General features: G+C 43.9%; 1 protein-coding gene across 1 annotated transcript in view; it reads left to right on the top strand.

Annotated features, from left to right (window-relative positions):
- Positions 1-25,109, top strand: part of LOC145359772 (dynein axonemal heavy chain 11-like) — a 375,870-nt gene that overhangs the window by 50,886 nt on the left and 299,875 nt on the right. The window contains exons 10-14 of the mRNA XM_080214554.1: positions 674-811; positions 4,325-4,449; positions 8,683-8,878; positions 11,916-12,020; positions 22,705-23,100. Of these exons, the coding sequence (XP_080070680.1) occupies positions 674-811; positions 4,325-4,449; positions 8,683-8,878; positions 11,916-12,020; positions 22,705-23,100 (960 nt within the window). The remainder of the gene's footprint in view (positions 1-673; positions 812-4,324; positions 4,450-8,682; positions 8,879-11,915; positions 12,021-22,704; positions 23,101-25,109) is intronic.

The raw sequence follows: 25,109 nt of genomic DNA, 5'->3' as shown, positions 1-25,109 counted from the left end.
GCATTATGTCTTTATCTGGTTTCAACTGAGGTCACAGCCTCAAGATCCGGAAATATGAAGTTTCTGCCTCCCTTCCAGTGGGAGATGGACAAAAACAAATTAAAAACAAACAACAATACTTTGAAACCAGGGCTAGTGCAGCCAACAAAATGAGCAGTTACCTGAAGAATTCACCCACATTCATCATGCATCCTTTTTCTCCATCTCTCACATCATTCAAGATCCCTGACTTTGGTTCCCTTGCCTTTCCTGTTTGAATGTACATAGCAAATGCCTGAAACATCTCTTCCTTAAATTATTATCTGAAAGGGAAGAACATGCAGAGTTACGTTGGAAGTTGGAATGTCCCCAGGCAAATTGCTTCCTCAAAGAGCCAGCACAGATATGACTGGCCAAGTGGCAGTGCCTTCTGTGCAGGAACCATTTTAACTGTGATAGCACGACATAGGCAAAAACCATGCAAACTATGTTCAAAGCAATACTGGTAGCCAGTAAGAAGGATTAAGGAAGATTTAAGGGGCTTTATTGTGCAGTATTTTCAATATTGTAAAAACATACTTTACATCCTGTAAAGATGAAATACACACAGGCTACATCCATAATTTGGTTTGATTGTATTGTAACAATTGAAGGTCAAAAATATTCATCTGTATTTGTTTGTTTTCTCCCAAAGCTTCTTGTTGTCTTTGGTGTGTTTCTGGAGAGATCCAACATTAAGGAGGTTTTTAGTCCAATGTATTTTACGCTGCTGGAGATGTTTGATCAAGAACTGGACAGATGTAAATGTTTATATGATAAGCATGTAGAACAGGTATGCTCAATACAAATACTGTTTCAGTTAAAGTTACCTTTAATAAATGAAAAGGGTTTCTTTTAATGATACTGAAACAGAAAATGCTGGAAAATCTCAGCAGGTCTGACAGTATCTATGGAGAGAGAACAGAGCTAAGTTTTCAAGTCTGGATTACTCTTCGTCAGAGCTTATTTTTATGATTGCTGACCTCTACCATTGTGGTACTTTTCTGTCAGAATGACTACACAGGAATTCTTGACCCATTTGGAGTTTTGCTTGATGAATTTGGCAAGCTCATTGGATAAGAAAATCTGAGCATAAAAAATTTGAGCAGAAGAGTTCATTTGGCCCTTTGAGCCTTTGATAAGACCATGGCTGATCTGATTATGGCCTTAACTCCACTTTCTTGTTTGCACCCCACCCCAACCCACAACAGTGGCACATGAGCGACACTGTGATTAGCACTATTGCCTTACAGTGACAGGGACCTGGATCCAATTCCAGCCTTGGGTGTCTGTATGGAGTTTGTACATTCTCCCTCTATCTGCGTGGGTTTCCTCCGGGTGCTCTAGTTTCCTCTCATAGTCCAAAGATGTGCAGTTAGGTCGATTGGTCATGCTAAATTGACCCTTACTGTCCCAAGATGCGTAGGTTAGAGGGATTAGTGAGATAAATGTGTGGTGTTGCAGGGACAGGGCGGGTTGTGGGCCTGGATAAAATGCTCTGTTGGAGAGTCAGTGGAGACTCAAAGGGCTGAATGGCCTCCCCATGCACTATACGCATTCTATGATTCTAATCCCTGACTCCCTTGTCAATCATAAATCTGTCTAATTCAGTCTTGAATATATTTAATTACCCAACCTGCACTGCACGCTGGGGAAGAGAATTCCAAACACATGATACACACTTGTGAATCTAAATGTGACTGAATAGGTGGAGTGGGAAGTTCCTCAAGCGCCACAGCTGAGATCTGTCAAAATACCTCATACTCCACGTTTAGTCATTCCTGTCCAGAATGGATAAGTGAAACTTGAGCAAAGTGCTTTGAAGTCAGCTGCTGAATGCTGCAGAGAGTAACATTTTGTAAATTCATTCGCTGAATGTGGGTGTTGCTGGGAAGGATGGCGTTTATATTGCCCCTCCCTCGTTGACCTTCTGAAAGTGGTGGTAGCCTGATTTCTCAACTGCTACAAATCTTGTGGTGAAGGTGCTACTTTTAGGTAGGGAGTTCCAAGATTTTGACCCAGTGGCAATGAAGAAAAGGCAATTGTATGTCAAAGCCAAATGTTCTGTCAGAATCAATGAAAGAAAAAATCTGTGAATTTGAAAAATGAAAACCACATTTTACCAGTGATTACCAGGACATTTCTAAACTATTTGAATTACTATTTGAAAGCTCTCCTTTCCCTAAAACATTGAGAGAACCACAAGATCTTGGTCTGGAACGCATCAAATAGAAGTTTAGTTGATGATTAGTCCAGACATCCGCAAAGCACATTTTACAAAAATGCAAAAGATATCTTTAAGATCATATGTTTAATTTTAAATTTGAATGATATGAATGCTAAAGTGAACATGTTCACCTCAGCTTTGTTATGTAAGCAGAAGCAAGGAGTGATTGCTTTGGATCGAGGACAGTTTAGAATATTTTCTGAAGCATGAACATGAAGCACTTCTGAATACACTCCTGTGCTCAAAGTTAAAAAGTGAGGATTGTGGCTTCGAAATTAGATCCCCATTGCAGGCGGTGCTGCAAAGGCCAAATGAAGCTGGCAGCAGGACCACAGGAAATTGGCCTGCCAGCCTTATTTGTGGGTGCCAGTCACAGCCCCAGAAGTAGCTTGCTCGTCACTTGATTGGCCAATGTCCTGAGAGGAATACGAAGGGGAGCAAACAGGAGTGGGGTTCATGGGCCCTGCACTGGACTCCTTCATAGACTTGTCTTTCTGCGACAGTCACTTTAAACTCAGAGATAGGACAAGAAAGGAAAGATTGCATTTATGTGGCACCTTGCATGATCACAGAACAACCCACAACACTTTACAGCTCATAAAGTACTTTTAAAATGGGATCACTGTTGTGACAGCCAATTTGTGCACAGCAAGCTCCCACAACAACTGTGTGGCAAAGATAATCTGTTTTTGTGATGTTGAGTGAAGGGTAAAAATTGGCCTTGACACCAGAGATAATGCTCCGGTTCTTCTTTAAAATAGTGTCATTGCACCCCAGCTAGCAGACATGGGCCTCTGTTTAACCTGAAAGACAGTAGCTCTGACAATGCAGCACTCCCTCAGTAGTACATTGGAATGTCAATGTAGATTTCTGTGCTGAGGTACTTGGAGTGGGAATGAACCCACAACTGCCCCCATGACCCTCAGGTTCAGCAGGCAGGAGTGCTGCCAGATAAGCCGTGGTTGACATCTAAACCACAGAACAATACCTTTTAAATAGTGAAAACCTAGAAACAGTGGTAATCCAAAGCGACTTGGGATCCAAGTACACAGATAATTAAAATGTCATGAACTGGTTCAAAAAATAATTAAAAAGGCTAATGGAATTTGACCGTTACATCCAGAGGAATAGAATACAAAGGCGTAGAAGTGTGCTTCAGCCAAACTGAGCATTGATTAGATCACACCTGGAATACTGAGAGCAGTTATGGGCATAAACTTTGGGAAGGATATAATGGCGTATGGTTCTCCATCTTGTAGATTTGCTAGAATGATATATGGACTTCCGTGATTATTAAGAGAAATTACACAAATTAGGGTTTTTTGATCAAAACTTTCAAGATATTAAGGGGAGTAGATTGGATCGATACAAATAAACTATTTCCAGTGGTTGGGAAATCTAACAGTAGGATTTCAGTCTAAAGATTAAAGCCAGGCCTTTCAGGAGTGAAATTGGGAAACCCTTTGACACACAAAGGGTGGTAGAAATTAGAAACTAATACAGATGGATCAATTGTAAAATTTAAAGCTGACACTCATAGGTGTTTTGTTAACAAAATATGTTAAGGGAAATAGAGCAAAGGTGGCTATGTGAAGGCAGGCCGCAGATCAGTAATCTCAGTGAATTGTGACACAGACTCAAGGGCCTCGCGTTCTTGTTCCTATGAGCTAGATTGATTGCTAAGCAGTCAGCTGCAATCAAACGTTGTAAAGGTTGCTTGGAGTAAGTATTGTGCCCTATAGTTGAGAACACAAAGTGCTGTATTCCTATTTCAGTTGCATACCCTGGATGCCTATTAAGGACCTCTAACCAACATGAAGGGACTGTCATATTGAACCATCAGGTGTCTGTTGTATGCCTGTAATATAGTGTCATGCAATCCAATTTCCAAGCCAGTGTTTTATTCTTTTAGCTTACTGTTTATTTTTCCGCACTTTGCTCTTTGTACAAAACAGTTTAGTTACCATTGGCGCGACAATAAAAGATTAACAAATAAAATGAAGAATGTAGTCAGTTTGGTAAGGTTTAAAGTCAGGATTTGTGTTTGTGTAATTGCATGTCTATTTACCTGACAAACAGAAAGAAAAAGGTGCCGAATTATTGCACAAGAACATGCCAGCAACTTCAGGAAACTTAAAATGGGCCAAAGAACTTAAGGGAAGGATTCAGATACCCTGGTCAAATCTCAGGCTTATTGATCACATGTAAGTGGCATGAGTTTTATGCACTGAACGATAAAGTAATTGTATGTTTTGTATTGGAAATCCTGCATGATATTTCTTTGCAATAATTTAATGTTAGGCCTCAATTTTCAGTAGCTTCAGGATGGGGGTTGGGGGAAGGGTGGCTGACTGACCAATTGCTCCCAGAATCACCCACTCAAATGTTTTCATGTGACCTGTTTGAGGACTGGTCATTCAGATTTCCCCAATAAGTCATCTTATAGTATTGTCTGTGAGTAAGCAAAAGCAAGAGTGCTCACTTCTAGCCTGTTACTGTTTCCAGCATCAGGACTCCATCATCCAATGTCCTTGGCCCAAGTTTTCCTCCTGCCCATCCCCACCCTTCCCTCTCACAGGCAGTGGCATAGTCACTGGACTAGTCATCTGGAGACCCAGGATCATGCTCTAGGGACCTGGATTCAAATCCCACCAATGCAGCTTGTGAAATTTGATCTCAGTCAAAAAATCTGGAATTGTATGTCTAATGATGAACATGAAACCATTGTCAATTATCAGAAGAACCCATCAGGTTCACTCATTTCCTTTAGAGAAGAAATCTGCCAGCTTTATCTGGTCTGGTCTACATGTGACTCAGAACCACAGCAGTGTGGTTGATTCTTAACTGCCCTCTGAATTGTCCTAGCAAACCACTCAGTTGTATCAAACAGCTAGAAAGTCAACAAGATGTGAAACTGGACAGATAACCCAGTATCGAACTCGAGAGCCTGAGCATCCTATATGTCTCAATAAGTTTGCGCCTTAATCTTCTAAACTGCCCTTTCCTAAGATGAGTTTGGACATGCGCAGGAGAGTGCTTGGATGAGATCCTGCTGCCTTTCCGCCTGCACCCTGATCAAGTCTGTCATGGGAAGGCTCATGGACGGTTTTCCCAGCATGCTATCAATTTAGGCTCTGAAGTGGATAATAAATGCCCATTTAAGGGTCTCCTCCTTCCGCTGCTGCTAATGCTCAAACAATCAACAGCAAGTGGGCAGTCAGATAAGAACATAAGAACATAAGAAATAGGAGCAGGAGTAGGCCATCTAGCCCTTCGAGCCTGCCCCGCCATTCAATAAGATCATGGCTGATCTGTCGTGGCTCAGTTCCACTTTCCCGCCCTCTCCCCATAACCCTTAATCCCCTCTCTTATCAAGAACCCATCAACCCGCGTCTTAAAAATATTTAGCGAGGCAGCCTCCACCACTTCAACGGGCAGAGAATTCCAGAGATTCACCACCCTTTCAGTGAAGAAGTTCCTCCTCAACTCCGTTCTAAACCGCCTCCCCTTTATCTTGAGGCTGTGCCCCCTAGTCCTACTGTCTTTTTTGAGCGGGAAGAGTCTCTCCACCTCTATCCTATCCATCCCATTCATCATCTTATACGTCTCAATGAGATCTCCCCTCATTCTTCTAAACTCTAACGAGTACAAGCCTAGTTTATTCAGCCTCTCCTCATAGCTCAATCCCCTCAACTCCGGTATCAGCCTAGTAAACCTCCTCTGCACTCCCTCCAGGGCCAAAATATCCTTGCGCAGGTGCGGCGCCCAAAACTGCACACAGTACTCCAGCTGCGGCCTCACCAATGCCCTATACAGCTGCAGCAAGACCTCCCTACTTTTATATTCAATCCCCCTCGCTATGAAGGCCAGCATCCCATTCGCCTTCCTGACCACCTGCTGCACCTGCAAGCTGGGTTTTTGCGACTCATGCACAAGGACCCCGAGGTCCCTCTGCACCGTCGCCTGCTGCAGTTTTTCGCCACGTAAGTAATAGTCCTTCCAACCATTCTTCCTACCAAAGTGGACCACCTCACACTTGCCAACATTAAATTCCATTTGCCATTTCCTGGCCCATTCGCCCAGCCTATCTAGATCCTTCTGCAGACTCTCCACACCCTCCGCACAATTTGCCTTTCCCCCAATCTTGGTGTCATCAGCAAATTTCGACACCCTGCACTCGGTTCCCTCCTCCAGATCATCTATATAAATGGTAAATAGCTGAGGCCCCAGCACCGACCCCTGGGGCACCCCACTAGTCACCAACCGCCAATCCGAATAGCACCCATTGACCCCCACTCTCTGCCTCCTATTTGACAACCAATCCTCTATCCACGCTAACACCCTACCCCCAACTCCATGTCCCCTGACCTTCTGCAATAACCTCTTGTGAGGTACCTTGTCAAACGCCTTCTGAAAATCCAGAAAGACCACATCCACCGGCTCTCCTCTATCCACTGCCCTAGACACATGCTCATAGAACTCCAGTAAATTTGTCAGACACGACTTCCCTTTAATGAAACCGTGTTGCGTCCGCCCTATCAAGCAATTCCCTTCAAGATGCCTTGCAATTTCCTCCTTAATGACGGATTCTAACATTTTACCTACCACAGACATTAAACTAACCGGCCTATAATTCCTGAAAAAAGCAAAGGTTTACTTGCAGGCTCTCAGGTGGGCCCCTTGTTTTGAGATGCACAATGCCAGTCTAAGGACCTAGGATTGAGAATGGGGGAAGGAAAGTGCACCATGAGCTATCTGCCTGCTAGATGCTTAACCGTGCCCCCCAACACTCACTCGCCTGTGGTGATCTCTGGACATCTCTGAGTGCATTGCCAATGGTGCCACCACCTCTGCACCTCTGCTGTTCCTGCTTGGAAAGGACAGCTGCCAGCCTTGGGAGGTGGGGGGGGCTACGGTTTTTGCACCTGGTGTCATTAATCTTGGAGAAGGCTTACTCTGGACAGTTAAATGCCTGAGAGGCACTTAATATCGATGGTGCTTCCCCAGGTTGAGAAGCCTGAACATTTTTAAAGGCAAATTGAATGGAGTTAGCAATTCTATAATTTTGTTTGTTCAATAAATCTTAGTTTTATGGCAGTGAAAGTATTAATATGAATACAAGTATGTAGGATGGGATATTTTCACTTTGGAAGAAATAGTGAACTTAGTTTAAGGGGGAAATGAAAACAATTGTGTTGAAGAGGTTTGATGCTAGGCTTTTGTCAGCTACCTAGCCAGTGCCTGAAAGTTCTGTCACTGCATTAAAAAACACCCTACGTGTTTGTGATTGTTTGAATGCATTTCTTATAAGTCCTGCTCCCCGCTGATGGATCATGAAATCACTCAGTAAGATTTATCAGATAGTCTCCCTCTGCAAGTTATTGTTTCCCAGGCTTCAAATTGGAACTCCTCAGTCTTCACTTCTTTGCTCTGACTGACTCCATCAGTTTGGATGCTTTTAAAAGCTAAGTTTAGACCCACTCGATCATTTTTTTCTGGATTCAGTCTTTTAACCATTTTTAAGTTGAAATATCAATCTTTGCCTTGGTTTCTCAATTGGAAGAATTCATGACTTTCATCTCATTGCAATATTTTGTAGTTTTCATCAAATAGCTCTGTTTCCTAGCTTCAGATTTGTGTCTTGTGTGCTTATTTACTTCTGACAAGATGAATCCTTGAATAAGGATAAATCTTGCACTCTCTGCAATGACCCATACAATAAGCTGATGCTATAAAAAGCTAAAGGTTGAAGTACTGGAGAAGAGCAGAGGGAGGTTCATGGCAAAGTAAACTAAAATAATTGAATAACGTTGTTGTTGGTTTGAGAAGCCTGAAAATTTTTAAAGGCAAATTGAACAGAGTTAGCAATTCTACAATTTTGTTTGTTCATTAAATCTTGCTTTTGTGGCAGTGGAAGTATTAATATGAATATGAGTATGTAGGATGGGATATTTTCACTTTGGAAGAAATAATGAAGATTGTATTAATTTAAGGGGGAAACAAAAACAGATGTGTTGAAGAGGTTTGAGATTTAACATGAGAACTGCCTATAAAATTATTATTCTTCTTCTTATTATTATTTTACTAAATAAATGTGTTTCCAGTTCTGCATAACTTACAAATCTCCTGTACTGAGCATAATTCCCTGGTTATGATCCTAGCTGCTGCAAAGTCCCTCTGGAGCTCTGCAGCTACTTTGTACATAGGGGCAGTCCAGGATAATTGGTACTCTGATTGTTTTTCCTCTTGCCATGTTGTCACTGACTTCTGTTATAGGATGAACTATATATAATATGAGCTACAACGATGCAATCAGGATTCAGTAACGTTTCTTTGAACTGGAATGTGATTAATTCTAGTCTATTCTTCCTTTATTATGTTGTTGTTAGTTTATAAAAAAAAGAATTGGAATGAATTTTGTATAATATCTCTTCTAGAAATCTCGAAGGCCAGGAAGCTGGAACAGTGTATCAAAAATATATGGAGATGCTGACTTTACTGGATGAGTATGAAGAACAGATTTACTTGTCATGGACAAGAGGAGTCCATGAAAACTGCCAGTTCAACTTGAATCAGTCAATTATCAAGCGCAGTTTTGAGACTGGTTTCCTCAGTGTGAACTTTGATCATCAGGTACAGTGCTGGTTAATATTGTGATTCAAATTTCTTGAAGTGAAACCTGTAAAATTACACGTTTTGAATTTTTGTCAGGGTTTCTTAATTCTTCTCGGTAAGTCTGGGTGACCATTTATGTGGCTTCTCTGGGGTTTCTCTTGGAACGTGTACCAAAGTTACATCAGGAAAATATTGTTGGTAACTCTACCCCAATGTAACATGTAATGGGGTCAAATTGGAATTGTATGGAGTGAATTTTTCACTGCCTCCTGTACAAGTTTGAGGGGAAGGTATCAGATGCCACACCAGGAGGATGCAACCCATCAGATATTACTCCTCCCTCTTCCCCCTCACCCTTCCCAAAAAATCTATGGGTCACTGTTATGAATTGGAAGAGTTTGCTTCTCAAGCTATTTAAAGCATCTCCTAACCTGTTGCATGAGGATCTCAAACCATGTTTTTCAGCAAGCACTGCATTCTCAGAGGCTATGAAGGAGGCCACTGTCATCGTTTTTTTTAGAACAAACTCTTTTCAAGCTAGCCTAGAGATCTCCGCAGCAAGGAGCTGTAAAGCCAGGCATGCAAAGGTTACTAATGCCATGTACAGTAGAGCACGATCATTACTTTATAGATCTCTGTCTGGCAGCAGAGAAAAAGCACCACAAAGTTAGAATAGAATTGGTGGCTTCCCCAAGAACTGTCAGTAGCACCCATATTTCATGCAAGGTGCCCACAGTACTTAGATCAAACTAGAAATCAGTGGATGCTAGAAACGTTGGTGGAGGGGTGTTTGTTTGCTGTCTTCAGCATTACCGGATCCACATGCAGCCTAACCCCTGGAAAAAGCCTCTGAAAAGTGAAGTATTTTTAAAGGAGCTTGAATATGGAGCTAGAAGGGGCACCTTCTTGATTGACTCCTTTTCTCCAGGACTTGCAGAAGAACACCACACAGCAAACCAATCCTGCTGTTCCCTGCCCTACTGCTAAGTTGGTTATAAATAAGTGAAGCTGGCTAAGCGACTGGCTGTGAATCTGCCTACAGATCTGTTTAGGTGAATGCTGTGGGCCCTTCACCCAAACCGCACCCTAATTTGGTCATGATTCAATTTCTTAGCCCACATATTTTGAAACTGTAGCCTTTTCTGATTTGTAATTAACTGAAGTTGTAAAAGACAAAACGGTGTTAGAGTAAAAATAACCAGCCTCAATCTGCCAGAGTGCTTCTAGCGAAGATACAGAAGAAAGAAATAGAACATATCAAGGCAGAAAGCAATTTCCTGTATCAACACGTGTTCTCCTGAATTGAGAAACTTGAAATCCTCTTCAAATAAAAGATGCTGCACAAACTCAGTAGTTCAGGCAGGCAGGATCTGTAGAGAGAGAAACAGAGTTAATGCTGCAGGTTGATGACCTCTCATCAGAAATGTTCAAAATGTAATAGGTTTTAAGCAAGTGAAAGGGGGGAGGGTGGGAAAAGGAAAATGGGAAACTCTGTGACTGGTAGAAGACAGGAAAGATTCAATGACAGAAGAGTTGATGGTGCAGGACCAAAGGGGAATGGGACAAGTGAAGAAAAATACAAGAGGGGATGTGAATAGCGAAATCATGAACAGTAAAAGTAAGAGAAAACCAAGAGTGAAACGTGAAAATGAAATGAAACAATAGAGGGCAGAGATTACGGTCTCAAATTGTTGAACATAGTGTTGAGTCCTGAAGATTGTAAAATGCCTCATCAAATGATGAGGTGTTGTTCCTCGCGATTGTGTTGAGCTTCATTAGAACACTACAGGGGGCTGAGAACAGAGAAGCCAGCCAGAAAGCCAAATCATAGAATTCCCACAGCGCAGAAGGGGGCCCCTTGGCTCATTGAGTCTGCACAATAGCACTCCGATCCAGACCCTATTCCCGTAACCCCACGTATTTACCCTGTTAATCCCCCTAACCTACATATTTTGGGATGCTAAGGGACAATTTAGCATGGCTAATCAACCAAACCCGCACACCTTTGGACTGTGGGAGGAGACTGGAGCACCCTGGGGAAACCCACTCAGAAACCCACTCCTGTGCTTTATATGCTCTGTCTGAGGCCAGAACTCTCCATTCACCTGATGAAGGGGCTAACCCGAAAGCTTGCGAGTATATTATCAAATAAATAGGTTGGACTAAAACCTGGTGTTGTCAGACTTTTTACTGTGTTTACGCCAGTCCAATGCCGGTATACCCACATCAACCCACTCAGACACAGGGAGAATGTGCAAACTTCACACAGACAGTGACCTAAGGCTGGAATCGTTTTTGGGTCCCTGGCACTGAGAAACAGCAGTGCTAATCACTGTGCTACCGTGATGCCCAAGTAGAGAATTAAAATGCAGGGTGACTGGGAGTACAAGTCATTCTTGCAGACTGGACAGAAGTGTTCGGCAAAGTGCTCAACCAATCTGCATTGGGTCTCCTCACTGTAGAGCAGATCTATTGTGAATGGTTAATACTGTCAATGTCTGTAAAGAAGTTCAAGCAAATCACTGTTTCACTTGGAAGCGTGCTTTGGGCCTTGGACAGTGAAGAGAGGGGAGCTAAAGGGTATGTGCTGCATCTCGTATGTTTGCATGGGAAAGTGTGGAGGGGAGGGGGATTAGTGTGCAGTAGCCTTGATTTTGAGGTTTCAATGACAGTGAAATTCTCAGCATTGCTGTTATTGCTGTTTGAAACCAACAGCAACTTTTGCTGAAAACAATCACCATTGTAGAGGAACTTAACAGTTTAGTTACATACTGTCTGTAACATCAGAGAGGCTATGTTTCGAGCATGTGATTCTTCCCTGTTGCTCTGTGCTTTCCCTAAAAGAAGCTTAAACACAATCGATGCCATTCAGTCTTGAATGTGCTGTTAACATCTGTAATCAAGTGTAGGAAATAAATAAATATTCAAAGATTCTGGAACAAAACAGCTATTTAAATTTTTTTTACCTGTGGTGCACAATGCTTTGACACTGACTATTTAAACATTTTCTAACAAGTTGTTATGCAATATTTTTTGATGGAACATTGTGTTGCAGCTTGTTGCTGTATTACGAGAGGTGAAATACCTTCAGATATTGAGCCAATCTGACATCCCAGAGGCAGCCGCAGCTATCTTCAAAAAGAGAGAAACTTTGATGAAGGTTTGTTTTTTCCAATTGTACTCTAAGTCATAGGAGGTCCAATTTTAATTTAAATTAATAATTCAGACACACTACCTTCCTGTGCAGTAAAATGCCTTCATCATGTTTATTCAAATTCATTATTAAGTAATACATATTTATTCCAATGTCCTCTTTCCAGCAAAGTGGAAAAGAAGGGTTCTTCTAATTTCTCTCCTGGATCTGTGATTTAGAAAAATGCTGAGAAGTCTCACAACACCAGATTAAAGTCCAACAGGTTTGTTTGGCAGCACAAGCTTTTGGAGTCTCGGGCTCCTTCTTCACCTGAAGAACAAACCTATTGGACTGCTGTTGTGAGACTTCTTACTATTCTTACCCCAGTCCAACGCCGGCATCTCCACATCATTTAGAAAAATGCACACCACCGGCACGGGCTTAAGAAGACTTGAATTTTACTACTTGTTGCATTTACATTTAATACTGCTAATTAAAGGAACAATCTCCTCTTGCTTTGGGAGAAGGGGTTACAAAGGTCACCACTTGTGGTGAATGCAGTTTTGTAGGGTGTGATTTCAAGAACCATACTTTTGATTATAACAAAAGTTCAAATTGGTGGAAGGTAAATTTAAGACTGATGCAGTTTTTCTTTCAGACAAAGCGATCAGAACTCAAATTGGACTTTCCATATCAGTAAAGGAAGAAACTTTGGAATCATTTAGCAGTTCAGTGCTGTGCTGAGAATGCCTGGGCTGTTAAAAATTGGCGCCCATATATCAGGTGCCCTGAAGGCTACTAAGCTCTCAAAATGATAGGCAACAGCACCTACACTTGTGCACTGGCCACCATATTAAGAGCAAACTGAAGGATGGGCTTTATTCATGCATTAGACCTTTTGAATAGAACAAAATAAGGAGCCGATGTCTGCTTTAGATGGCCATTCCAAATTGGTTTGCTCTGAGACAGAGCATTCCCAAATCGCTGCACAAACTCAGTAGTTCAGGCAGGCAGGATCTGTAGAGAGAGAAACAGAGTTAATGCTGCAGGTTGATGGCCTCTCATCAGAAATGTTCGATATGTAATAGGTTTTAAGCAAGTGAAAGGGGGGAGGGTGGGAAAAGGGGAAATGGGAAACTAGCTCCACTGTATACTTGCCACGCAAGAAGGTAAGTAACTGGAGCCATGAAGAGCAGGAGTGTCGTTCCTCCCAACTCCTGTTCCTACATTGAAATGTCAGTTCATCTCCCACAATTACCCTTGATTCCTGCCCTGCCCTCCCACCCCTATACCCTACTCTACCATCTCCCACCCCTGCACCCCACCCTAGTATCCCCCACCACTGCACCCCACCCTACTAGCCACTGCCCCCCCCGCCCTCCCACCCCCATCGCACCCCACCCTCCTGCCCCCACTGCACCCCACCCTCCTGCCCCCCTGCCCTTCCGCCCCACGCACCACGCCCCCACGCACCACGCCCTCCCGCCCCACGCAACCCGCCCTCCTGCCCCACGCACCCCGCCCACGCCCGCCACCTGCTCCTGCTCCCGCCCCCGCCCCCTGCCCTCCCATCCCCCGCCCCAAGCTCTGAGCTCCAGTCACCAACTCCCTGACTCTCGATCTCAGAATTCAGCCCCACACCTCGTGGGTCTCCAATCTCACTTGCAACCTTTGTCAGACCTAGCTCTGGCCAAAGACATCCTTTGGATCCACATTGCTGCTGTGACACTGTCAGTGCCCTGGTTCTCTTTTTTCTGCTGTCTTCTCCTTGCTGCAGCACCATGTTGGCTCTGGCATTCCCAAAGCTCAGTGTCACAGCGCCTCAGACTTCACCATTTTGGAGCAGAGCAAAAATGAACTATCCCAAGTTTCTAGGCAGATAAATTATTTTTCAATGGACGGGTTCATTGGCCACCTTCATTTGCTTTATAGTCAACATGAAACCAGTTAGCCAATTACTGAATTGATTCACTTTTCATACCCCTATGTCCAATTCAGCAATATTATAAACGAATGGTATTTATTCGAATAGTAACGGTTCTACAAGGAAAAGAATGAAACGTCACCCAAAAGGCAAGATTCAGATCCTTGACTGTATATTAATTAGGATATTCGTATCCCAGTATCTCCACAGAATAGGAAATTGTCTTACAAAGTTCTAATTTACAGCTCTTACGACAGCATTTTTATGAAAGAGACAATCTCAGTCCAAGGCTGCCATGTATTATTTTATTGGAATTGATTTTCGGTGTTTTCACCTGGAGCCGCTGTGGCAATAGCAGCCTCAAAATAGCAGTCAGTAATATAGAAACATAGAAAATAGGAGCAGGAGGAAGCCATTTGGCCCTTTGAGCCTGCTCCACCATTCATCATGATCATGGCTGATCATCCAATTCAATACACTAATCTTGCTTTCTCCCTTCCGAACCTGTTAACATGGGCAATGTGGCGAGCTTCATTCTGGAAGAGGCTTACCACCATGTGTCCAAAGAACTCATGTTCTTCAGAAGGTAGGCTCTTTTTCAATGAAACTATGCGCCTTGTGATGTAGTTAGGTTCAACATGGTTCAAAGAAAGCCAGAGTGAGAGGTGTGAAGAAGGAGAAGGTTGCTTGTGGCAGCAGTCTCCCCTGATTCTGTCCCTCCTCAGCACACCAAAAGAAACCTGCAGAGGGAGAACTGGCTGAGTGGCAGTGGGTGAAGAAGAATGGACCAAGAAGGAGCCAAGCCACTTCCCAAACCAGTGGTAAGGACTGACTCCCATCAAAATTGGACTATAGTGGCTGCTGCTCTACAGACAAGGACAACACCTGCAGAAGTGGTAAAACACTACAGAGCTGGAGAAGAAATCCAAGCTTCAAACTAGTAGAGTTGGTGAAGAAACCAGAACGTTCCAACATCACCCTAGCTGTGGGATGCCAGAAACAACATACCCGTGAAGAGGAACAGGGTGGAAAGGCCACTCCAAAGTAGGACAGCCCAAACTTTGCTGCTTGCATAACTCACTCTGATGCCAGCTGGGTGGGGCAGAGTGAAACAGCTTTCTCAGCCCAACAATAGGGACAATGTGGTGAAGCCTTCCATTGTTTGCTGGAGCAGACGAGTGAAGGAGCAGAGAGACAGATAGGAAATTACCTGTTAAAAACCTGTTTAAATAAGTTTAAAGCACTTTTACCCTGTAGAACTGTTTAAACCATTGAAAAGCATTTTTGCGGGCTTTTTGTATTTACCGCTTTAAGAATTCTGAGGGAGTGGTTAGAAGGAGTTGTGGGGGAGCAGGCTTTAAAACAGCGCCAGGTTTAAAAGGAGGCCTGGTGTAGACAGCAGGCAGCGTCGGAGCGGGCAGTGGAGTGGGAAGCAGAGTGAGCTACTAGGGCTTAAGATCAAAAGGGCTGGGGAGAAAAAGGGCCAGGTAAGTTCGTGTGGAAATTTTCAATATTACTACAGAGAATAATGGAGGGGCATGTGATGTATTGTTTCTGCATGATGTGGGAACTGGTGGACCCCAGGGTCCTTCCCGGTGACCATGTCTGCAGTAAGTGCTGGTTGCTGGAGGAGCTCCAGCTCAAGGTAGATGAGCTGGCCTCTGAGCTACAGACACTGAGGCTCATCAGGGGGAGAGAGGGTGCCATTGTCAATGGGGTGCAAGTGACATCCACCCCCCCTAGACTGGCTAACTCTAAGGGTCAGGAACAAGAGGGGGCTGCTGAGAGGAGAAAGGGGGGTGGGGAGCGGAGGCCTCAGCCTCTCAATCTGCATAACAGATTTGAGGTTCTTGCTTCCAGTGTGGACGAGGACGAGGGAGGTGAGGTCGATGAGCAAACTGCACACGGTACAGTGATGCAGCAGGACATAGGCAAAGAGAAGGTGAAAAGGAACGTAGTAGTGATTGGGGATAGTGGGGTGAAGGGTATTGACACTGTCCTTTGTCACAATGACAAAGTGCACAGAAGGGTGTGTTGTCTGCCTGGTACTCGGGTCCGGGATGTCACATCTGGGCTGCAGAGGAACCTGGAATGGGAGGGTGAGAATCCCGTCATTGTGGTACATGTGGGTGCCAACGACATAGGCAAAATGCAAAGTGAGGATCTGGGGAGGGAGTATGAAAAGCTGGGAATGGAATTAAAAAGTAGAACCGACAAGGTGGTTATCTCTGGGCTACTGCCTGAACCGAGTGCAGACGGGCGTAGGGTTGATAGGATTAAGGAAATGAATGGGTGGCTCAGGGATTGGTGTGGGAAGAATGGGTTTGAATTTATGGGGCATTGGCACCAGTATTGGGGTAGGTGGGACCTGTTCGGGCGGGATGGGGTTGGTCTGAACTGTGCTGGGACCAGAGTCCTGGTGAATCGTGTACAGAGGACTGTAGACAGGGCTTTAAACTAATTGGGGGGAGGGGGGGGGGGGGGGGGGGAGGGTGCGAGGGTAGGTGACATTACGAGGCCTGAAGTTAAGGAGAGGGTACAGGTAAGGGTACAGGCCGAGGATGTCCCAATAATAAAGGGAGTAGGGGGCGTGAGTATGGTTGGTGGCGTTCCGGCAAATAGGGTCCAGGTGAAGGCTGGGATGAAGGCACTGTATCTGAATGCACGAAGCATTCGGAATAAAGTGGATGAGCTGGTGGCGCAGATCAGCACAAATGGATATGATCTGGTGGCCATTACAGAGACGTGGCTGCAAGGTGACAGGGACTGGGAGCTGAATGTCCAGGGGTATCAAGTGTTTAGGAAGGATAGGTGGGAGGAAAAAGGGGGGGGGGCGTAGCTCTGCTGATTAAGGATAGCATCAGGGTGGTAGCAAGGGATGATATTGGAGCCAGGGAGCAGAAAGTGGAATCGTTGTGGGTGGAGATTAGGAACAGCAAAGGGAGGAAGACGCTGGTGGGTGTCGTCTATAGGCCCCTGAATAATGATCTGGAGGTGGGGCGGGCTGTTAACGTGCAAATAAGTGCGGCGTGCAGGAATGGGACGGCCGTAATTATGGGGGATTTCAATCTACATATTGATTGGTCGACCCATGTTGGACGCAGTGGGCTCGAGGAGGAGTTCTTCGAATGCTGTCGGGATAGTTTCCTTGAACAGTGTGTGTTGGAGCCGACGAGGGAGCGAGCTATCTTGGATCTGGTGTTATGTAATGAGGCGGGTAGAATTAGGGACCTTGCGGTGAATGATCCTCTTGGGGAGAGTGATCATTGTATGATGGAGTTTCTGGTGCAGATGGAGGAGGAGAAAGTGGGTTCCCGGACACATGTCCTTTGTTTGAACAGAGGGGAGTATGGTAGGATGAGAGAGGAATTGGCGAATGTGGACTGGGGGAGCGCGTTGGAAGGTAGGTCTGCTGAGGAGCAGTGGAGGATCTTTAAGGAGATCTTTCTTGGTGCTCAGCAGAAATTTATTCCGATGGTTAAAAAGGACCGTAGGAGGAGAGGTAATAAGCCGTGGATAACGAAGGAGGTGAAGGAAGGTGTTAAATTAAAAGCGGAGGAATTTAGAGTAGCTAAGAGTAGTGGGCGAGAAGAGGATTGGGAGAGGTTTAAATGTCAACAAAGATTGACAAAGAAGTTGATGAAGAAGGGTAGGAGAAACTATGAAGCTGGGCTAGCGCTTAATATAAAAAAGGATAGCAAGAGTTTTTATAAATATATAAAAAGGAAGAGGCTGGCTAGGGTGAACGTTGGACCCTTAGAGGATGAGAAGGGGGACTTAGTGGTAGGGGATGGGGAAATGGCTGAGGTCTTGAATAACTTTTTTGTTTCGGTCTTCACGGAGGAGGACGTGAATAATTTGTCAGGCGTTAGAGATGGAGAAGTGGTAGGACTGGACGGTCTCAATGACATTATTGTTACTAGAGAGGCGGTGCTCGGAATTGCTTGATAGAGCAGACGCAGCACGGTTTGGTTAAGGGGAAGTCATGTCTGACAAATTTACTGGAGTTCTATGAGGATGTGTCTAGGGCGGTGGATAGAGGAGAGCTGGTGGATGTGGTCTTTCTTGATTTTCAGAAGGCGTTTGACAAGGTACCTCAAGAGGTTATTGCAGAAGGTTAGGGGACGTGGAGTTGGGGGTAGGGTGTTAGCGTGGATAGAGGATTGGTTGTCAAATAGGAGGCAGAGAGTGGGGGTCAATGGGTGCTATTCGGATTGGCGGTTGGTGACCAGTGGAGTGCCCCAGGGGTCGGTGTTGGGGCCTCAGCTATTTACCATTTATATAGATGATCTGGAGGAGGGAACCGAGTGTATGGTGTCGAAATTTGCTGATGACACCAAGATTGTGGAGAGTCTGCAGAAGGATCTAGATAGGCTGGGCGAATGGGCCAGGAAATGGCAAATGGAATTTAATGTTGGCAAGTGCGAGGTGGTCCACTTTGGTAGGAATAATGGTAGGAAGGATTATTACTTACTTGGCGAAAAACTGCAGCAGGCGACGGTGCAGAGGGACCTCGGGGTCCTTGTGCATGAGCCGCAAAAACCCAGCTTGCAGGTACAGCAGGTGGTCAGGAAGGCGAATGGGATGCTGGCCTTCATAGCAAGGGGGATTGAATATAAAAGTAGGGAGGTCTTGCTGCGGCTATATAGGGCATTGGTGAGGCCGCAGCTGGAGTACTGTGTGCAGTTTTGGGCGCCGTACTTACGCAAGGATATTTTGGCCTTGGAGGGAGTGCAGAGGAGGTTTACTAGGCTGATGCCGGAGTTGAGGGGGTTGAGCTATGAGGAGAGGCTGAATAAACTAGGCTTGTACTCGTTAGAGTTTAGAAGAATGAGGGGAGATCTCATTGAGACATATAAGATGATGAATGGGATGGATAGGATAGAGGTGGAGAGACTCTTCCCGCTCAGAAAGGACAGTAGGACTAGGGGGCACAGCCTCAAGATAAAAGGGGGGCGGTTTAGAACGGAGTTGAGGAAGAACTTCACTCAAAGGGTGGTGAATCTCTGGAATTCTCTGCCCGTTGAAGTGGTGGAGGCTACCTTGCTAAATATTTTTAAGACGCGGGTTGATGGGTTTTTGATAAGAGAGGGGATTAAGGGTTATGGGGAGAGGGCGGGAATGTGGAACTGAGCCACGACAGATCAGCCATGATCTTATTGAATGGCGGGGCAGGCTCGAAGGGCTAGATGTCCTACTCCTGCTCCTATTTCTTATGTTCTTATGTTCTTGTGTCATGAACAATATGAGTATGAAAGAGCTTACGTAAGGACTGGAGCTATCACAAATAGGAAACCTGGTAAGAGAGAGACACAATTTAAAGTGAGTTTAAAGGTCGCCTCCATTCATGTGTGTAGTGTTCAGTCCTACTCTTCAACGTGTTTTGATTTTGGGTACCTTGTAAAGGTAAAAGCTGACCTGTTTCTGCAGGAATGTAGAATACCACACTTGAACACCTACAGGCTATGTTTGCAATTGTGGTCCCCTGCACCATCGATCCGATCAGGAAGGAATCGTAGGAATGACTCCTCTTTCTCTGGCCTCGGGAATTGAGGGGGGAATGCAATTTCACATCTCTGTAGTGGGTGACCACCCCCTCAAAGTGGATGAAATGTACAAAAACGCTCTGCTCTGTTTCTGTGTGTATGCCCTGGCTCAAATCAGCAAGTGGCTGGCTGCCCTGCAGCAACTTCCTCTCCTGTTGCAGATTTCCAGAGCAGTTATTCTAGCCAGTGACTTCAATCGCATTGTTGATGCATTTGGACCATCAGGGAGAGCCAATGGGTGTCACATCCGGACAGTCGATGGAAATGGTAAAAGATAGCAGGCTGCAACTTATCTTCTGCAACCCTGCAGGTGGAGCACAGTGCACATGCACCTGGTCAAAGACACTTATGTCCATTCATTCCAGCGTCAACTTCCTGTTTCACAGTTAGATCCACTGACATCTGATCACTGCCTCCTATTGTTGACTGTCACCTATAGGGGGAGCAGAGAGTTGACAGGAGAACATGGAAGCTGAACATGGGATTGTTGATCCCAGAAAACATTGAGGAACTCGGGAAGGATTACAAAGGAACACCTTGAATCCCTGATGTGCACACTGGCTTGGGGGAGGGGGGTGAGCAGTTAAGGTGAACTCAAGAGAATCTTCATCCTCAAAGGTGTTTAGAAGGCGAGGAAGAGGAAAAGCTATTCCTGCTGCAGTTGAAGCGGCGTAATATTAAGGAAGAGATCCAGGAGGTGAAGAGTCAGCAGGCTCCACTCTTTGCTGTAGAAGCCTCCAAGGTCCCCTTCTGGCCCCAGGTCCAGACCAGACTTGGGACCATTCTGTGGAGCAGAATGAGACCTTTTTTATGTTTACTGTTTCAAAAGACACACACAGTTTTGGAATCAGCAGCCTGAAGAATAAGATGGCTCAGTAATGTTGTTGCAGTCTCACAGATCCAAAGCAGCCAAATTGTAGGATGTGAAGCCCACAGACTATATTGCTTTCCCATCCTTTTGGCCTTTGAAGACGGTATTTGGGAAAACCTGGACAAACCGCTAACTCTAGACAAGCTAACAAAGGCTGCCAGGTTCTTAGAGACAAATGAAGCTCCCAGAGGCAACAGAGTTGTTTTGACTCTGTGGGACTGGATCTACCCAGAAGTGTATGAGAGTATGCATCTGACCAACAGCAAATCAGATTCCATGAGGAAAAGCATCATCAGCCTCTTTTATAAGAGAAAGGGGGGGGAGGAAGGGAATCAGGAATTGGTGGCCCATTTCACTGTTCGATGTGGAGTACAGAATTCTATGTATTTAGTGTTCCACCTAGATCAGATCTGCACTGTATCCGACAGGAAGGTCTCTGATGTGAAACCAGAATATGATTGCCTATGTCACTTTGTTCCTGGTATTGTGAATGGGTCTGGTCATGTTGCCATGGAATTCTCCATTCAATCAGACAGTGCCATAGCACCCAAGTTTATGCTGAAAAGTACCTTTTGACCACAATTCTATCAAGCAGTGGTCCACACATAACATCCTCGAGGCCATGTGGGAAGAGGTGTTGGTGGGTCCTTTTGAATATTCGAGCCTGATTTTTGTTGAGGTTCATCCCGAGCAGCTCAGTGATGCTGGACTTTGTGCTCTCGGGGCTGTGGATGCACTCCAAAATGAACTCTGCTGTCGGACCATTAATTCAGTGAATATGCTCTTTGGTTTGTCTGAAACTTGTTGGTCTTCCGGAAACTTGTTAGCACTTCAAGTGCAAAGAATTGTCTGCACCAAAGTGCTGCAGACTGGGCACATAGGCCCAGGACAACGTGCTGACAGACGCACTAAAGCTTGGGGTAAATGCTGCAAAGGCTCAATGGGGAAAAGACATGGGAGGTCTACCTGCTGTGATATACCCAGGCAGCTGCAACCTAAAACCCTTCAGCCAGTATCTTTCTCAAAGGTGTACTTTATAAATATCTCTCAAAATTGCAATTGTATTGAGGCACCTCAGAATATGAAAAAACCTTGAACTGTATTCCACTATTGGTAAAATCCAACTTAAACTGTCGTGGAATTTAATTTTATAATCTTTTTTGAATCAAATATATTTTTGGAGATGAAAATCAGGTTCAGATTGCCTTTGGAATTGGACACAACCCAATGGTAAGCTGTGCACAATGCAGACTCTCAGCTATTCTGTGAGCAATGAAAGCAAAAAGGTCCACAGGGTGTAAGTGTCAAATTATTTTGTGAATCTTGGAGCAGCTCGTTTGGAAAAACAACCTGACTGCTGCTGCCCCTTACTTTGCCCGCCACCGCCACCTCTCTCCCCCCCCACCCCCCTAATTATCTAGCTGATTGTTGGTCTGCCACTAGGACACTTGCTTGACATCCCATAGAATCCCAAATTGAAATGAAACCATGTCTCAACGTTGCAAGAAGTCTTCATCTGTGGCCTGAAGTTTGGCTGCATGTTTTTGTAAGTACATTGCATTGTTGAACTATAGAATGGTGCCATGGATTGGCTTTCAATGCCTCTCATAAGCACTGTGTGTCAGATCACTATGGGTTCATGATCCATCAGATAGGGGGAAGATCACATGCTGCCTAACCTGTCAATGGTCTGCTGAGTCATGCCTGCACTTATGATTATTGTGTGCTTGTCCAGTCCCCTGAAGAAATGATCGGCTAACAGATAAATGCTACAATATATAAAGTTAGATGATGAAATATATTGATAATATATACATGGTCCCGTAAAAGCACACCATCATGAGAAATATTTGACAACTTTTACTTGTTTATGGACGCACGTGATGTAAACCTTGAAATAGAATACCAATTCCTCATTTCCACATGATATTCCTGAAAGTGTTATGTTGTTTCTTCTGTCCTGCCCCACCCACCCACATCATTAGAAAAAATTGTAAAATGCTTTTCAATGAAGGCTTTGCTTGAACAAATCACTTAACAGAAATGATGTGTAGAAATAGAATTCTGGATTTGTGATTAGCAGGGATTCCCCCCGACTCCAGTTGGCTTCCCTTTGGCTGCTGGTGGTATCTTCCAGTCCCGCTGAAGTCTACGGCATTTTGCGTGATTCTCCACCCCTGCACCAGTGAATCTGCTGCCGGAGGTCGCCGATTTTGGCAGGATTGGAAGATCCAGCCAAAGGGAAGGACTGGTAAATCCACTCATTGAATGGTTCATTCATATGAAAAATGCCGTTCATGCCTCTGGTGGAATGTTAGTATTCATGAAGAATTTTTCTATTAATTGTTTGTTGTTGGTAAATTATTTCAGTATGTAGGAACCTTGGAGTTAATGGTGAATTGGTACAATAAGCTGAAACAGACCGTCTTGGAAGTGGAGTTTCCACTGATATTTAATGAGCTGGAAGCCATTGACGAACAACTGAAGGCTGCAGAGGAGACCATTACCTGGCAAAGTGAAAACTGCTGGAGCTACATTGTGCATATGAAGGATACAATGCATGATCTGGCAAGCAGGGTTCAGAAGACAAAGGAGAACGTGGAAACTATACAAACACTTATGAAAACCTGGAGTGAGTGTACAATGTTTACGAGGAAGGATAACAAAAAAGATCATCTGCTGAACCTGGAGGACCGAGAAGACAGAGTAGCCAAGTGGTACAAATTGATAAGGGAGGATGGTGTGACCATTCACAAATTGGTCAAGGTATGTGCATTGAGCTTGGCAAAATATAATTGTCAGATGAAATATTTTGTAGAAAGTTTTAATATGCCGAATGATGTATTAAATGTGCTATAACGAGCGCTTGTTATTCAAATTCAGCTGGAACAATTTAGCAAATGTTTCCAGCTCTTTTTATTAAAGGTCTTGCACATGGAGTGCACTTCCTGTTCACAAACCTGATTGTCAGCTTCAGCTTGGAAGTAATGTTTCCATCCCTGAGTAATGAGTTCATGCCTCACTCCAAAAATCTGAACATGTAATCTAGGCTGCAGCTTCAGTGCAGGACTGAGGTTGTGCTGCACGTTGGAGGTGCTGCTTTTCAGGTGAGGTGTAAAACCGAGGCATCACCTGCGTTCTCTGTGTTGGGTGGCCATAAAGGATTCCATAGCACTATTTAAAGAGTGGAGGAATCCTGATGCTTTGGCCAATATTTATACTTCAACCAACGTCACTAAAAACAAATTATTTGATGATTTATCCCAATGCTGTTTGTGGGACTTTTGCACAAATTGGCTGTTGCATTCCCCTATAGTATAATACTGACTAGACTTCAAAATAAATTAATTGTAAAGATCTGTAGAATATCTAGCTAGAGATGAACATGTGTTTTTCTTTGCTTCCTGTGTCATGATTGTGAATAATGTTTTTTTTTCTGTGAACAATGTAAAGTGCTGCTTTAGAATGAGAAATCCACACATCAACGATTTTTTTGGTTACTATGTGTTGCTATGATATGTTATTTTACACTCTCAGTTAAGTTTTGCATTTTGAAATGTGAAACTTTTTTACACTGATTTATTAGATTATGAATGTCCATCAGAAACAGCACTGAAAGCAGAAGCTCCAATAATAACATTTAAAAGGGAAATGAATAAATTAGGCGAGTGGAATTAAACAGGTAGCTCATTTAGCAATGCATCTATCAACCTTTCCTTCAAAATTTTACAATTCCTTGAAAATATTTGTTTTTAAGATAATTTCCCCTCTTTTGTTCACCCAACTCTTGCTTTGTAGCCAGACGCAGTTTTAAGAGATATATCTTGTCATCCCACTTGCTAGCACCCAAATTAATTCTGATTCTAAGTAGTTAAACTTGATGCACAGGGTGTATGTAAACCTCACATAAACAAACCCGTTCTTGCCAGGTTTCCACTATATCACTCCTGTCTCAAAAAAGAGCTTGAGGATTTTTCTGCTTTTTGCTGTAAGGTATTTTTACTTAACTCATTAAGTTATTTTCTCACTTTAATTAAAAACATAGAGACAACAATGTTCATTTGTTATTTATATTATTTAAGATAAGATCCATCGGTCTCTCAAAGGACTTGGTAAGGTAGATACTAGGAGGATATTTCCTCTTGTGGAAATGTCTAGAATTAGGGGACACAGTTTAAGAATAAGAGGTCTACCATTTAAGAGGGAGATGAGGAGAATTGTTCTCCCTCATAGGGTCATTAGTTTGTGGAATTCTGCTCCTACATTGCAGTGGAGGCTGTGTCATTGAATTTGTTCAAGGTAGAATTAGATGGATTTTTGATAGAGAAGGGAGTCGAGGTTATGGGTGGTAGATAGCAAAGTGGAGTTAAGACCACAGTCAGATGAGCCACGATATCACTGAATGATGGAGAAGGCTCGAAGGGCCAAATGGCCTTTTGCTGCTCCTATAATCCATATGCTTTGCTCAGAATTCAGCTGAGGTTGTAAACTACCAGGAGGACAGCAGAAACGTTTTTGGGATATCCTCAAGGCATCCCTGAAAAAATAACAAATCTTTGCTGACTCATGGGAGTTCTACTGTTGGAGACCTTCTCCAGTCTATTTGTAATGCAGATGACAGGGTGTAAATGTAGTTATCACAATTGTGGATAGTTTTCATACCCGTTACTAAGTCTTTTATGACTAAACTATTACAGTAGCTTTGTCAAGTCTTTGCTTGCAATAAAATACCTAGCAAATTGTAAACGCACATCAAAAATTGTGGCCCTGTTGTT

Source organism: Carcharhinus amblyrhynchos, chromosome 2, assembly GCF_965287045.1.
Source record: "Carcharhinus amblyrhynchos chromosome 2, sCarAmb.v2.hapA, whole genome shotgun sequence".
Taxonomy (NCBI): Eukaryota; Metazoa; Chordata; class Chondrichthyes; order Carcharhiniformes; family Carcharhinidae; genus Carcharhinus; species Carcharhinus amblyrhynchos.
This window is presented reverse-complemented; position numbering and strand designations above follow the sequence as displayed.